The 14,887-nt window shown below is 35.3% G+C and overlaps 1 protein-coding gene across 1 annotated transcript in view; it reads right to left on the bottom strand.

The window, feature by feature from the left end:
• Window positions 1–1,520: 1,520 nt before the first annotated feature.
• Window positions 1,521–14,887, bottom strand: part of LNPEP (leucyl and cystinyl aminopeptidase) — a 57,240-nt gene continuing 43,873 nt past the window's right edge. Inside the window, 10 exon segments of the mRNA XM_032205980.1 lie at window positions 1,521–2,786; window positions 3,748–3,829; window positions 4,813–4,953; window positions 5,736–5,897; window positions 6,498–6,682; window positions 7,758–7,914; window positions 8,666–8,721; window positions 8,723–8,847; window positions 11,603–11,691; window positions 13,277–13,437. Coding sequence (XP_032061871.1) covers window positions 2,655–2,786; window positions 3,748–3,829; window positions 4,813–4,953; window positions 5,736–5,897; window positions 6,498–6,682; window positions 7,758–7,914; window positions 8,666–8,721; window positions 8,723–8,847; window positions 11,603–11,691; window positions 13,277–13,437 — 1,290 coding nt within the window. The 3' untranslated portion in view covers window positions 1,521–2,654.

Raw genomic sequence — 14,887 nt, 5'->3', positions numbered from 1 at the left:
CTACCAAGATTTCATTCCTTTACAGTAAGGCATGACAGATGTGGCTCTAAAGGGCAGTTCATTGCTCATGCCTTAACCATTCCAACCTTCACCAGTTCCCAATAATCTCAATAACAGAGAAGTATATTTAAGCATTTCCCTTGGAAGGAGGACTCCAGCACAGTTTTTGTTAAGGTTATAGACTCCATGACAGTTTAAAAACCTCTACAATGGATACACTGAAATTATTACCTATTAGAAAAAAAAAAAAAAAAAAAAAAGCTGTCAAATGCAGCAAAAAGTGAAATAAAAAAAATATTCCTAAACCTTTCCCTCCCCTGACTTTCCAGATGGTCTTGGTACAGTTTGCAGTCTAAAACTCAGCTGCATGCTATTTCCTTGCTAAGAGCTAATTATCAGTAAAGCATCTGAATAAAATCTATAATCCTACAGCAGAAATCAGGAGGAAGATGGGCTCTTCCTCCGGAGTTTCCTTTTGAAATTTTATATACCTCAGTACCGTAGTCAGGGCTGAAGTAAAAAGAAATGTGAGGGGATAGAAAAGTGAAAGTATACTACTGTTTTCTCATTTAATATTAGGAAGTGACTGTAAAGGAAAATAGATGACAACTACACATATACACACAAATATACAAATATGGAATTCATATTTCTGCAGAGAGCATAAAGGTTTAAAATAAACTAAGAAATAATACCACAAGACATGGAAGTTTGTAAAAAAAAATAATCAGAGAACATAACTAATTACCATTCTAATTGCATGACTTTTATGGAATTAGGACAGTATGATCTACTTTCAGTGCTTACATTCCTTCTTCAGTACTTGTGAAAATTGCTCTTTTCTGAGCCTCTGGGGCAAACAAATGTTTGTGCATGCTCAGAATCTAACACACTTTCTAACAATTTCAAGATTAGAACTGCAGACATAGTTTTTAATGTGAACTGATAAAAACATGAGGAATTCCTTTTCCAAGAAAGCATTTCCCATGCTGTCAGGATGGGAAAAGTATGGCATGGCTTAAGCAATCACAGCTTACAATTTCTTCTAATTAGAATGAGCAGCCAATGCTGTGATTTCATCAATTAAAGTTTGAATTACCTTTGACAAATTTTTACGTCCACTAATTTAACTCTCAAACTACTATCTTCAGAATTTGCTCTGACTGAAATTAAAACTTTGTGTTGTTCAAAATTTTCAACTTTTAACCCTTAATGTTTTCATATCGAATCACATATTGGATGCTGACAAGACAACAGGTCTGAATCTGCTTGCGTGAATCCACAAAAGGTGCAACAGTAGTGAACATTTGAAAACATCCTATCTCCACATAAACAAGTATGATTACTCTTGCATGTGTTTTATGTACATGCTATGCCTCAGAAATGGCTTTTCTCACTGCTTTTGACAGACAAGGTTGTACAGTTGGTGTTTTGGCTTTCTAATGTGGCACATCTCTGCTTTTAGATTCCCCCCCCTTTTTTTTTTTAAAAAAAAAAAAAAAAAAAGAGTATGATGATTTAGATCCCCTTCTTTTAAAGCGTATGAAGACTTGTCACACAAGGTTTTTCATAACAGTAGAACAAACCATTAAAGTCTAAATGAGAAGCTTTCTAAAGCTATACTGAGTAAGCAATGTACAGAAATTATACTGTGATATCAAAGGTAACAGGCAAGGGAAAAAAAAGCATAAACTTAACCAAATGAAGTGGCTGATACACTGACTTATTGCAGGACCTCTGCAACAAGTGGTGAAATTCAAAATCAGTAGTCAGAAGTAGACAATTCAGTAGTCAGTCTAACAGATAAACCGGCCTGTTAACAACTTCTCATGGCAGTTTTGTGCAGTTGCTCACAGATCAATACAGCAACATCAGTTACACTTTGATGTTTAACAACACAATTCTCAAAAACGTCTAATAAATTCAGAGTAAAAGTTTCAAGGCCACATCATTGTTTTTGGAAATTCCATCTCTAAAACATTTGTTTTTGCTGTCTGGCTTTCTCCTTTCCATGCAGACTATTAGTGCTCAGCCACTTTAAACATCAAAAGGTGTATGATTAGCATGATGTATTATTCTTATTTTTCATGCAATTCCCAAACAACACAGTGAAAAATCAGAAGTCCAAACTGAATTCAAATCCAGACCGTATTTACCTCTCCTCAAACTGCTGTACTTTATGAGATCCTCTAATACTTATGTATGACTTTGTTTCACAACAGCTTCTCTATCTACGAATGTGGAAACTACCTGTATTTTTTGCAGTAACAAAGCCCTACTAATTACCTAGCAGTCTGCAAAAAACTAACAGTTCATGGCAACTTTCTTTCTGCTCTTACCTGTCAGTATCAACGCACTGATGAAAATCTAGAACATGATACCAAATGAAAGGGTATTAAATTTCATAATATATAATATAATTTATGGAGATGTTTGGTCTATAGATGAAAACAGTTTCAGAATAAATACATCCTGCTCATAAATGCTTCGAGGGAAATCAAAATTTGTGTGAGACATGCCCTGAGCTATCTAGACTCTCTAATAGTGCAAACAATGTTGCAGCAATGCCTGGTTTCACCCTGGCTTTTGCAAAAGAAACAGAGCAACTGTCCACAGATTTCCTAAATGGCTGACATGCCATAGTTTTATGTGCACTACAGCCATTTTTGTAGCTTTGCTAAGTTCCTCTCCATCCACTGGATATTGAGCTGAATTGTGTCAAGTGCCTCTTTTACACAACGCAGTTTAGAACTCTCTTCTGACTTGGATTCAAAAAATGTCTTCACCTGAATGACAAGAAAAAATAAAGTGTTAAAAAACAACACAGACCTCACAAATAGATACAAAGCAAAGGCTACACATGTGCTGGAAACAGATAATCATATACATTTATGCAGCAAACAAAATTCTCAGAGTTGGCTTCCCAAAATGCAAGAACGTCTTTAATGGGAAGAGCAGCAGTAACCCCTTTGGTTTCAATAAATTAGTTTACCAATAAATAGATATTGGTAACTCATCACATTAATTACAGAGCACTCACAGAGCACTGTAAGTTCTGGAAAGAGAGGTGTTTTTTGTGTGAAAAAGAACTAATTGTTGCTAGTGACCCAATGCAGTCCTCTCGAATGACCCCCCACTTCCACTTAACATTTTAACTATCAATGCTTACACTTAAAATACTACTGTTCGTACAATAAGAAGCCTTCTCTACCCAGTTTTCTAAATGAAAGCATTAGACTCAACTATAAACCTTTCTTGACACCATACATTCAGGGTCTTGTGAGGTAAGACTCAAATTTCTAACAGCTAGTAACTGGATCTTAGCTTATACTCACTTCCACAACAGCTCTTTGGGACTGTTGACAGACAAAATAATCTAAAACAACTCTTAATGGCTCTCCATGCCATTCCACAGATGCAGAAAGCACAGATTATTGACAAGATCTAGACCAAAATTTTGCTATCACTATTTTGGGATACGGAGTGTTCCAGTGAACAGGAAACCAGAGCAACATGAACAGATAGCTGTGCTTGACTGTGTATATTCAGCTCTGCTGCTGATTCAGACTGTCATCTTCAACATGTTTATGTACATATTTCCCATGTGTGACATAGGGACAGAAATAGCTGTATATCCTTTCAAAAGGGCCTTAGTGACTGTGAATAACTGTTTTCCTCTACCGCAAAATAACTGAGGACAGCACTGGCACTAGAAAATATGATTTTCTGACTGATTAAGCCACCAACCTCAAGTAGATGCGCCCTTGTTGCAAACTGAGAGGTTGATGAACTAATGAGGTTCTGGATAGTATATGAACCTAGATGAAACCTGAAATACAGAGAAGAAAAAATTTATGAGTGATTTTAACATGCAGGTTCAGTATATGCACATATTCATATTTCTAACTTTTCTTCTGTTTCAGTATTTGGAAATCATTAGAAGCATCTAAATTCAAGTTTACATCTCTCTTTCCCCTCTTTTTTTTTTTTTTTTTTTTTTTTTTAAGAGATACAAGGTGTTAGCAGCCCAAGCCTCAAGATGCCTAACCCATACAAAAACTGAACTTCAGAGCCAAAGACAAGGAAAATTTTCAAACTTCTATCCCAGCCCAGAACACTAAAGAACTGAGGACACCACACATCAAGCAACAACGTCTACACTTGTGGGATGGATTTAACAACTCTAAAGCAATCAAGTTTGCCTCCAGAAATCATTTTAAGCCAAGTAATTTTGTAACATTAATAATTACTCCTGCTTTAGCAAGCAGGAATTTTCATCCAGGAAAAGCATTTTTAACAATGTGAAACTGTTCCAAATCACAACTAGGATTTAGAAATACCATTTTCTAAGTACTGTCAGTTTTTGAAGATTTGTAGGCCAGCTCTGCAATTTCAAGAACAGTTAAGAAGAACATATTTCTAAAGCAAGTGGATTTTTTGTTATTTGGTTTTTGGATTACTATAGAAAGGTAGGAATAAATGAATGCTGAATGAAATGCCTGGCTTTACTTTTGAATGCATTTGATCCACAAAACATCCCGTATCTCTAAGATGGCTGCTGGAGCTATCAATCTTAACAAAAATCCAAATCAAGATTTTCTAGAATAACTGAGGTTCTAAGAGGTTTCAATGTTCCATCAGCTGTTAAGTGAGATTTCAAAATTTATTGTCCAAGTTATTTTTGCAAAGTCTAATTTTAAAACAGGCTTTATACTAAACATCTTATATGAAGCAAACTATTTATTCACTTGCACTTCATAATAGCAGTCCTTTTGGCAATGTGGGTGTGAAAAGCTACATCAAAAGCCTTACTTTCTTGTAAGTTTTTCCCAATTCTCTTTGACAAAGTCCCATGCCAACAAATATCCAGGCAAACTCTGGCTAACAGTCGCTACGATATGTGAAAGCTCCTGTGCCCTGATGACTTCTCCCTCAAGGCTGTTATGCATTAACCTAAAAGAAAAAGCATATGAAAAGTGACAGTAAAAAAAATCCTATTTATTCATTTTTTTTACACAGTTCTCCTGGTAGCCCTAAATTAGATTACGTAGATTATGTAGAAGATCAAACAACTATCAACATCTGGCATCTAAAGCACACGGATGCTACATTTTATAATCACTGTATTCATTTAAGCTTGAGTTTCCAAGAACAGAGTGATCTTAGCTCTAAAACAAGTACCTGAATTTTCATTGCTGTTGGAAAAGATGGAGTAAAATTTCACAACTTGTAAAATAAAACAATTCACTGGTAAGTTAAGAGAAAAAAGAAGGAATGATAGGACATACTTGGTGTCCTCCATATAATACTAAGATTTAGTCTATGAAAAGGTGTAAGAGCATAATGTAAGGTCAAAGAAAGAAATACTAAAAAACAACGCACACACATGCACAACCATTTACTGTCTTGGATATGAAGATGTAAATCTCTGAAGACTCAGTAAGCAACCTGTTTCACCATTCTCATAAAATCTGCAATTTTCTTCACCAATAGCACAAAGCTTTTAAGTCCATTTTTTTTTCTTTGCGTATATTCCACCTTGCCAGAGTTCATCTTTTTTTTTTTTCTATTGTATACATTTTCAAGTGAAAAATAACAGGTTCTTCATGTTTATGGAAGCCTGTACAAAACATCTGGCTTGATTTTCTTTAGTATTCAGATTTTTTTTTCCATTTCAACAATTAAAAAAAACACACATTTAATTTACACAATACAGATCTTTGTCTCTTTCATACCAGATCAGCTTTCTGACATCTTCTGTGCTGGCCAAGGCTTCAATCATTTTGCTTTTCTCTGCTTCAGAAACTGAAGAGGAGTACATCTTTAGGAGGAATTCCCAGCCTTCATTAGTTTTTGCTCCAGTTATAAATATGGCTTTCATAAGATCACTAGGCAGACTAAAGGGAAAAAAAAAAAAAAAAAAAAAAAAAAAAACAAAAAAGGGGGGACAAAAAAAAGTTCATCTGAGAAAAGAAGGAAGAAAAGTTACAAAATGAAAAGATTAGCTTGAAAGAGATGCCTCTGTTTTTTGCAATTTATTTCTGTAGCAATTGCAAGTTTGCTGGACACATGAATTCATGCCTTCCTAATATTTTAATTCACTGGGAAAAAGCAAATTATATTAGTCATATGAAAGCACAGCAAATGGTACAAAAATCAGTGTCATTTTCTATGGCACAAAATGCACAGGAAACCAGAGAAGAGTGAGTTCTGCAAGAGACAAAGGTATACTTTGATGCTGCTACTAAGTAATTTTCCTCTAGTATGCAGCTTAAGAAACACAGATGAAAACAATTTTTAGATGGTTTTGCAGTCACATTGGAGACTGCAGAACAAAGTCTTAAAATCTAGCACAGTTTTTCCCACTCATCTTAAAACTGCAACTACTTTTAGACAAGCAACAGTAAATGACAGAACGAAGAGCTTTATCAATATTCAGATAGCAGAGTAACAGGAAAATAGGTAGGTAAAACGGTGGGAGTCCATTTTTGCGGTACCTCATTGTTCCCTCAGACTTCATCCACTTCTCAAACATCCCAGTGGCAGCTGTTCTACATTGTCTTATATCATGGGTGCAAGCAAAAGCTAGCAGTATTGACCGGAGCTCTCGTTCAGACAAAGTCCCGTTATCTGTCCAATGCTGTTGGTCAATTTTATTTCCAAGCAGGTTATCTATTCTATACTAAAGGAGGAAAAATTATTAGCAATAACTAATTCTTCCCAAGAGAATTTTCCACATACAAAGTTATAAGTTATAAAACTTAACTGTGGAAGTTAAACATACTAGCTTTGCCTCATTATCTATATGAATAAATAAACAGTTCAAACTCATAGTCAGCTCATGATCTCAACTAACTACAAGTTCTGTCTGTTTAACTGCTTTTAACTCCATCAAGCAACAGCTAATATTCCTTAGTTTAGCACAGACAAAGCTTTATCTATAGCATGAATGCCTTCTAGTTTTATAGCTTGAAAAAAACAAGGTGCCCCTAAGATTACCACATCTCAGCTGAGACACTCCAATATGAACTACTATAATTTAATAGAAAATGCAGGCAAACTATAGCTTGGGCTGCATTTTACAGTAGGTAATGACTAGTAAAATCCTTGAATAAATACTAAGTAAGAAAACAATATAGCAGTTGCTTTTTTGTTTCTTTCAAGTTTCCAAGGTTTATTTTAAACTTGTGGATAAATACAGAAAGGAGGTTTCTAAATATCAAGGCAGAACAGACAAATGAAAGACATTTCCACAGCCAGAACTGAGACTACACTGTTTTGATTGTAGCACTTTATCATGTTAGTCTAACACACATCTGAAATGGGACAATGACAACCATTAGTGTATTTTTATTTTCACAGAAGATAGTTTTGCCTTTTTTTCCCCCACTGTGTCTGTGTAAAGCAATTGGATCAATAATCTCCATCCGCTTTAATGATTTTTGGAAGTAACATTTCTGTACTAGAAAGTGTCATAGACTCTGTATTGAATTGATCGTTATCCCCAGACAACACTGTGTTAGCACTGCATTACAATCTCTAAAAAAGCATCAAAAAAAAAAAAAGTCAGTCCACAAGATGCAGCATTGCAGATCTTTCCTATTTAACAAAAGCATATAACACTAAGAATTGTCTAGAATCCAGTCCATTTTCATAAGATTACTGAACAATACATTAAACAGTCAATACTAATTAAACTGCAAACAACATTGTGATAAATTATTTCAAACCACGTTTTCCAAAAAAATAGTACATACCATCACACGTGCTGCCAGTTGTTGCTCACCCTTTTTCTCTAAAAGGTTGTAGATAAGACTCAGCTGAAACAAAGCTTGAGTGAGTGGTGCAGTACTGCTCTCTTCCTTAAGGTAATCGATCAGCTCAAAGGCATTTTCTAAAGACTCTTTTCCTAGACTGTAGGTCAATGAACACAAACATTAAAATGGTTTAAGTGATGTTGCCTGCCTTACCCAAGTTACAATAATCTTAATTACACTAGCAGAAGAATTGATAAATAGAGGAAGACTTTCAAAAGAAATGGTTTTGATGTCAAGGTTTTTACAATATAATATCAACAAGAAGATAGTGACACTGACATATCTTCAATTAACAAAAATGAAAATAGGTAAGAGGTATAACTGATTTCAGAAAATATTTATCATAAAGAGGGTATTCAGATACAGGAAAGAGCTGTCTAAAAGGCCATCCAAAACTTTCAGCTGTAGTGCTAATGGAGAAAGACAATATAGGAGCCAGTAAAAAAAAAAATTGAGAAGCAAACAGCTTGCTTCTCTAAGATGAAATATTCATTAACAGAATGCAAAAAAATATCCTTCTAAGCAGACTATAAGACACCAAAGAAAATAATGTCTTCCAGCAATGGAAGACATCATACATCTATGCGATGTAAATAAACAGATGCTGCTATAAAAAAAATCAGGGAGATAACATCTAACACCAATATGGATTCATCAGTGAAATTCAAACTTTTTTTTTTTTTTTTTTTTTTTTTTTTTATAAAGTTAGTGAATGGTTTCAATAGACTAATGAAGTCTGAATTAAAACTTCTCTGAAGCACTCTTCATAAGAACCCAGGTCTGATTCTTGTCTGGCTTGGAAAAACACTTAAACATATAAAGTATGTTTTCCAGTATAAAAACCTTACCTTGCAAGGTTGAAGATATTGTTGATCAAATTGGCTCTGTCTTTAGCACTCAGAGCAGTGTGGTTTTTTTTTCAACAGATCAATCAGTGTTTTCCAGTCTTCCGCATAGTGTACTATGTAATAACCATTCATGTCCACGTTGAATTTTATCCATTCCACCTCTTCTGGAAGTTCAATGACAGCTAACAAACAGACAAGAAGTTAGTAGCAGGCAAAGGTGTAGCACCTGTTCTTTCAAATCCAGATCTGTGAAGTGGATCCCTAGAGTTAAGAAGTCTTTTCTGGCTCACTAGTTCCCCCTACTATGAGAGGGAATAGCTAGCAAAAATGTTCTGAGTGAAAGCTTTCAAATACTAGGCTGTACATCTTCCTTCAGTGCTACATCTGACTGAATGAATAGTATCACAGTCTGAACCCAGCTGTATCTGTGCATTCTAAAATACAACAAAGGAAAAACAAGAGGGCACATAATGCCTTGTGGTCACAGCACAGTGAACAATTTTAATAGGTAAACCTGTCCTACCCAGAAACAGAAATGGGAACGTCTGTCGCTCATGGGGATTGTACAGGATAGGCTGGGCACATCTCACTACTCTTGAGATCAAGAGAATTATTTCAAGATGCCAAATCAAACCTCAGGCTCAAGAAGACAGTGAACAAAGGGAGCACTATTATTCTACAGTCATGGCTTGTCAGTTATTTTGTATTCTACCAATAATACTACCACCAGAAAGAATTAAAGGGCAAACATAGCTAACTGAATACTGTTGTGGAAGCTCCAGTATGTACACTAAGTAGCTTAATTTGGTAAACCTAATTTTAGATGTAGAAAGAAAAATATAAACAAAAAGCAACAAAATGCCCAGGGCACACAGGTTTTGTCCCTATTTTCTGTTGATTTTTCATTTTAACTGGAAAGCAGTTTGCACTATGTCAATGACACTGCTGGCTATCTACTTAACAAATTTTCTGCTGTGACAGTTAATTAACTTACCCAAGGGAATGAGAGTACTGTTTCCTATTCGCTGGCACAGTTTCAGCAGAAATCTGTCCCACTTAGGTTTTCATATTTAAAACAAGGCAACAATCAGAGAAGACCATTCAGGAAGTGAACAAGCTACCACCTTAGTCACATGAAGTGTTTGCATGTTATGGTTTATTCAATATAGCCGAACTATTCACAGCAAAGCAAAAGAGGGATCTCATAGTAGTAGATGATAGGAAAGACTAAGCTATGCTATCTCAAATGAAAGCATGCTTTCAAATTAAAAAAGTAGATAGCACAGGATAAGAACAAGTTAAGTTCTAAGAATTCTGACTTGATCGTAAGTAAACTTATGAGGTGCTTTCATACTGAATCCATATCCACTCTCACGTCTATTAACATTGCACAAGTAAACCAGTTAATAAGTCATAGGCCTTTGCAGGCCTCACAAGTTAGAAGAGTTTTTGCTGTCCAGTTCTCCTTTTAAACAACCCTGTTTCCTCTCTGCACACTAACACATACATATAAACAGTGACACACATCAGAAAAATAGACAAATAGTGGTGACATTAAGTTGGATGAAAGGACACACTCTAGATTCAGAGTCAGCTAGATACAAAAAAGGACTTTTGGGATAAAGGAAACAAAATTCTTTATTTCAGTTGGTTCTTATACTTCCTGCCAAAAATGTGAGTGTACATAGCATTTGTGATGCCTTTGAAATTTAGTGAAATTCTACCACAAACTCTTTTGTACTATTCTCCTACTCTCTTATCCTACACATCCAAGTATTTGCAGCCCATGAGGAATTAGTAAGGTGAACATGAGAAGACCAATATGGACATTTAAGGTCAAACAGATGTAATCAGTCTGCTTACCTAATAAGATCAAGAACACATTCTGTTGAACAGTTTTATTTTTCCATTCTGATAATTCCTAAGAACGGTTCCTAAACCTCCAGCTCAAATTACAAAGGCCATAAATAAATGAGTGTCTTGTAAAAGACATGTCAGAATAACAAAAAAAATAATATATACATACATATATATTTTTTTTTCTTTAATAGTAGTATTTCTAATGTCATGTTGGAGGGCTGGTAATTTGTAAAATCAGTAAACAGCAAAAACGTCAGGATCAGCTCTAAGCATTTTATTTTGATTTTCTACGGTTTTATTTTGAACAGTAGAGGTGGGAGATAGGTTTATGCGTTAAATATAACTGCAAGTTAAATACGCTGAATTGTAAATTCAATGACAGAAATACATCAGCAGATGTAAAACGGTGAGCCACACTAGCCTAAATAGGAGAGAGAAACTATTCAGTCAGTGAAACCAACGAGGAGATGGCCAAAGCAATTTTTACACAGTACTACATAAAACTGTATAGAAACTATTCACTTGGCATAGAGAAAAACAGGACTGAATTAAAATCAAAAAAAGCTATATGGACTAGCAGTTTAGGATTCAAACTCACTACTGCAGCAAAAGCAGGGTTTATGTGAAATGATCTAAGAGTTTTAAATTGTACAGTAGTTCTCTGAAAAAATCTGTTCCAGGTGGAATACTTTCTTGTAACTTTAAACAAAGTAAGTAATATCTGACTGGAAAGTGACTTCCTTACATTTCGGTATATTGGCAGAGCAACTGTCACAGTACTCACTCTCCAGAGGACATGCAGTTCAAAGTGTTTTGTGCATGCACTGTGATGAGAAAAGTACAGGCTTTAACAAACTGCAAATTCGCTTCTGTCTCAGTTGCTGCCTTTTACTTGTACATAAAATGCTATGGGCACTCAATACTCTAATGACATTACTAGTAGTACCTGGCTCCAGATCTCTGCAATTACTTTATACTATGTGTCTTCATCTTCACATCTTATGCAAGTGTGTGCTCAGAAAGACCTGCAATCTGTAACACGTAAGTAACTTGCTTCCAAAGTTTTAAGTCACATACCTGACTTCTGGTCCAGTAAATGTGCATTAACACAATGGGTAAAGTTGCACCTATTAGTCATGTAGGTGAGAGGAATATGCCACAGATAACTGCAAAGGAAAGCAAATATTTACTGACATATTATTTATAGTTTATTATTTGTTTTGAAGGGTCGCTGAGTTTTTAGTTTAAAACATTTCAATAGAAGTACTAGAACCACATCATGCCATGTAACAAAGTGCAAACCCCACTTGTATCAGAATGATCAAAGAAAACATGTACAGCATGTACAGCAATTTCTTTTCTTTTATTCCCACCATGTTGAGAAGTGGATGAATTTCCTAGTACTTCTTCCTCAGTTCCAGCCTGCTAAGTACCTTGGTCCAATGTCATGTAGACAGAACATATCAAAAATTTAGCCAGTACTGTTTTTACTTCAGTCCAGTGTTCAGTCTTCCTTAAGTTTTACAAGTATCATTATTTTTCCAAAAAAAAAATAAAAAATTAGTTCAATTCAAATACAAAACTCAAATTCCAAATCATGGTAATAGAAACCATAGCAGACTGCACACCACCAAGACTGACCAAAGTGAACTGTGAACTGGAAGAATAAATGCTAACTTGTCTCACAGTGATAATGACTTGTCTATTTAGAGGAAAATACAACTTTAAGTGAGGCAAAACAAACTGTATATATGTTCCAATTTTGACAGGGACCATTAATGTGAATGACTCAGAGTACTCTTCTTCAAAAACGTTTCATGCACTTCCCCAACTGACATCCACTAGACAGAGAAGAATAATTAAGCCTAATAATCCTTTCCTTCTTCCCTTCCCTTTCAATCACACATTGTTTTCCTTTTTCCCCACAACAAAAATAAAACATACCCCCATAGCTTACAGCATTTCAAAAGACAAATACCTTTCACAGGCCTGAGTCTGCAAGATGATGCTAAGGACTCAATTATTGTTAAGACCTCAAACAACTGAATAAAACCCCCAAAATCTCAAAAGGATTCAAACTTACATACTTTGGTTTGCTATGAAATACAGTTAAGGTTCATAATATAAGATACCATAGAATCATTAACACACAATCATTAACGTTGGAAAAGACTTTCAAGATCATCTGGTCCAATGATCATGTATTTGTAACAGATTCATTTTTACAATTAGCAATTTCCTCACCTTTGCTTCTTCAGCATTTATTCATGTGCTTTTTATCTTTTGGTACAATGGAAACTCAATGAGACAGCCATCTGCACCCTCTTAACATTTTTAAACCAAGAAAGTTTTGATTCTAGCTTTTATTATTTGCTCTAACAATGCACAAGATGCACACTGAATATTGACATAAAGGAGCAGAAGCTCTGAAGTAATTGCATCAGCAACTTCTGCAATGCACCCTTTTATTTTAAATTTAAAAGCTTCAGAAAAACATGTAAATGAAACACTGAGCTTACAAAGGAAGCCCACAGAGTTTTAGCAGTTGCTAGGGTAGAAATAGGCATGGATAATCAGTTATTTTTCAAGGCAGATGTTAGGTGAGTACACTTTTATGCCAAATTATCTTTATTACTACCAGCATTCAGATGAAATACCAGAACCCCTGAACACAAATAGAAAGGTACATGATATAGAAAAGTTATCTGCAGATATATTTTAACATATGGAAAGTAGTAACAAGGTGGTTACCTTGCATCTGATGTCCAATTTTCTGGTTCCACACGATATAAAAATTTTTCCTGCTGTATAGAGATATTCCTTCCTGATCGGACAACAGTCACCAAAGGAAATCCCTTATTCAGAATCCACGTTTTCATTAACTTTTTTACATCTAGTGTTCCATTGGTGATCTGTAAAAAAAGCAATCATAGTATAACAGGAAAATTGCAAATTTTATTTTATTTTATTTTATTTATTTATTTTAAATACAAACGTTCTTAGATCTCCCTCCTTAACTTACTACATAAGTAGTAGCAACATTCTGTATTAGTAAAGTCACTTTTACACTGAGACTGTGAATTTCATGAGCAATAAATTAGGGGAACAAATTATTTTTATTTTCTCAAGCAGAGAGACTCCTTGTCAAGCAGTAGAAAGAGAAATTAGAAACATTTGATAGGCAGAACTGGTATGTTGAGGAAAAAGAGACAAGAATGTTCTGGAAAAGGAAGTTATGGTAAGCTCCCCAGATCTAACCCACCCTCCTTGCTTTCTCTTTCACTATTGGTATTCTGGTACTTTATGCATGTTTCAGATCCTGCATTTCTGACATGCATGTTAAAGAACTTTTTAAAATTCTGAAATCATTATTAGAAATTGAATTAAAGTGATGGTGTTTGTATAATAAAACACTAAACCAATTCAGGGCTTTTTTGGATGATTTTTTTTTTTTTTTTTTTTTTTTTAAATTTTTTGGCATCCCATCTACCTTTGTATAAGCCTTTGTATAGCTTAACCTCCTATGTCTTCCATCTTTCAAGAACTATTTGCACTACAACATATCTACTGAGGGTCAAGTACTTTATACTGTCTATGTATCACCGCCTCTTTACTAGCAGAGATGATCATCCAACCTGAGAACGACAATGCTACCTCTAACTTACAAAAATACATTTTAGGAGGAGCTAACAGGAACGTAAGGAGATTATTATTATTATCATTTAAGTTGCATATACCTTTTACCAACCCATACCGTCTTTCTCTAGTTACCCTCGTGAGCATCTTACTATTCACTGTACAGATTGAAGTTTTCAGTTCATGTCACATTCAGCTTTTTGGTTACAGCCTGGAGAAGAGAATGCTCAGGTGGATCTCATCAATGTCTATAAATACCTTATGGAAGGGTGGAAAGAAGACAGAGCCAACCTCTACTGGTGCCCAGTGATGAGATCAGAGGCAATGGGCACAAACCAAACCACAGGACGTTCCTGAGCATCAAGAAACACTTTCATACTGTGCTGGTGACTGAACATGGGCACAGGTTGCCCAGACAGACTGTGGGGCCTCCCTCCTTGCAGATACTCAGAAGCCATCTGGAGATGGTCTGTACCTGGGCTGGACCATGATGGCCTCAGACGTCCCTGCCAACCTTAACCTTTCTGTAAAAGCAACAAGACGTACAGCCAGAGTAGGTATGACTGTTAACCTACTGCCTGAGTATGACTGGCTGAGAATTTGAATGTGAAAAACTATAAAAGCAAAAGAAACTAAGAATTCAAGGTACAAAAAAATAAATAGACAGAAGACCAAAGCAAATGAAAATGGGTACAGGGGTAGTGTATTTCAATAAATTCAAGGAGG

This window comes from Aythya fuligula, chromosome Z, assembly GCF_009819795.1.
Source record: "Aythya fuligula isolate bAytFul2 chromosome Z, bAytFul2.pri, whole genome shotgun sequence".
In the NCBI taxonomy this organism is placed as follows: domain Eukaryota; kingdom Metazoa; phylum Chordata; class Aves; order Anseriformes; family Anatidae; genus Aythya; species Aythya fuligula.
Note: the sequence above shows the minus strand (reverse complement) of the source record. Positions and strands in the feature narration are given on the sequence as shown.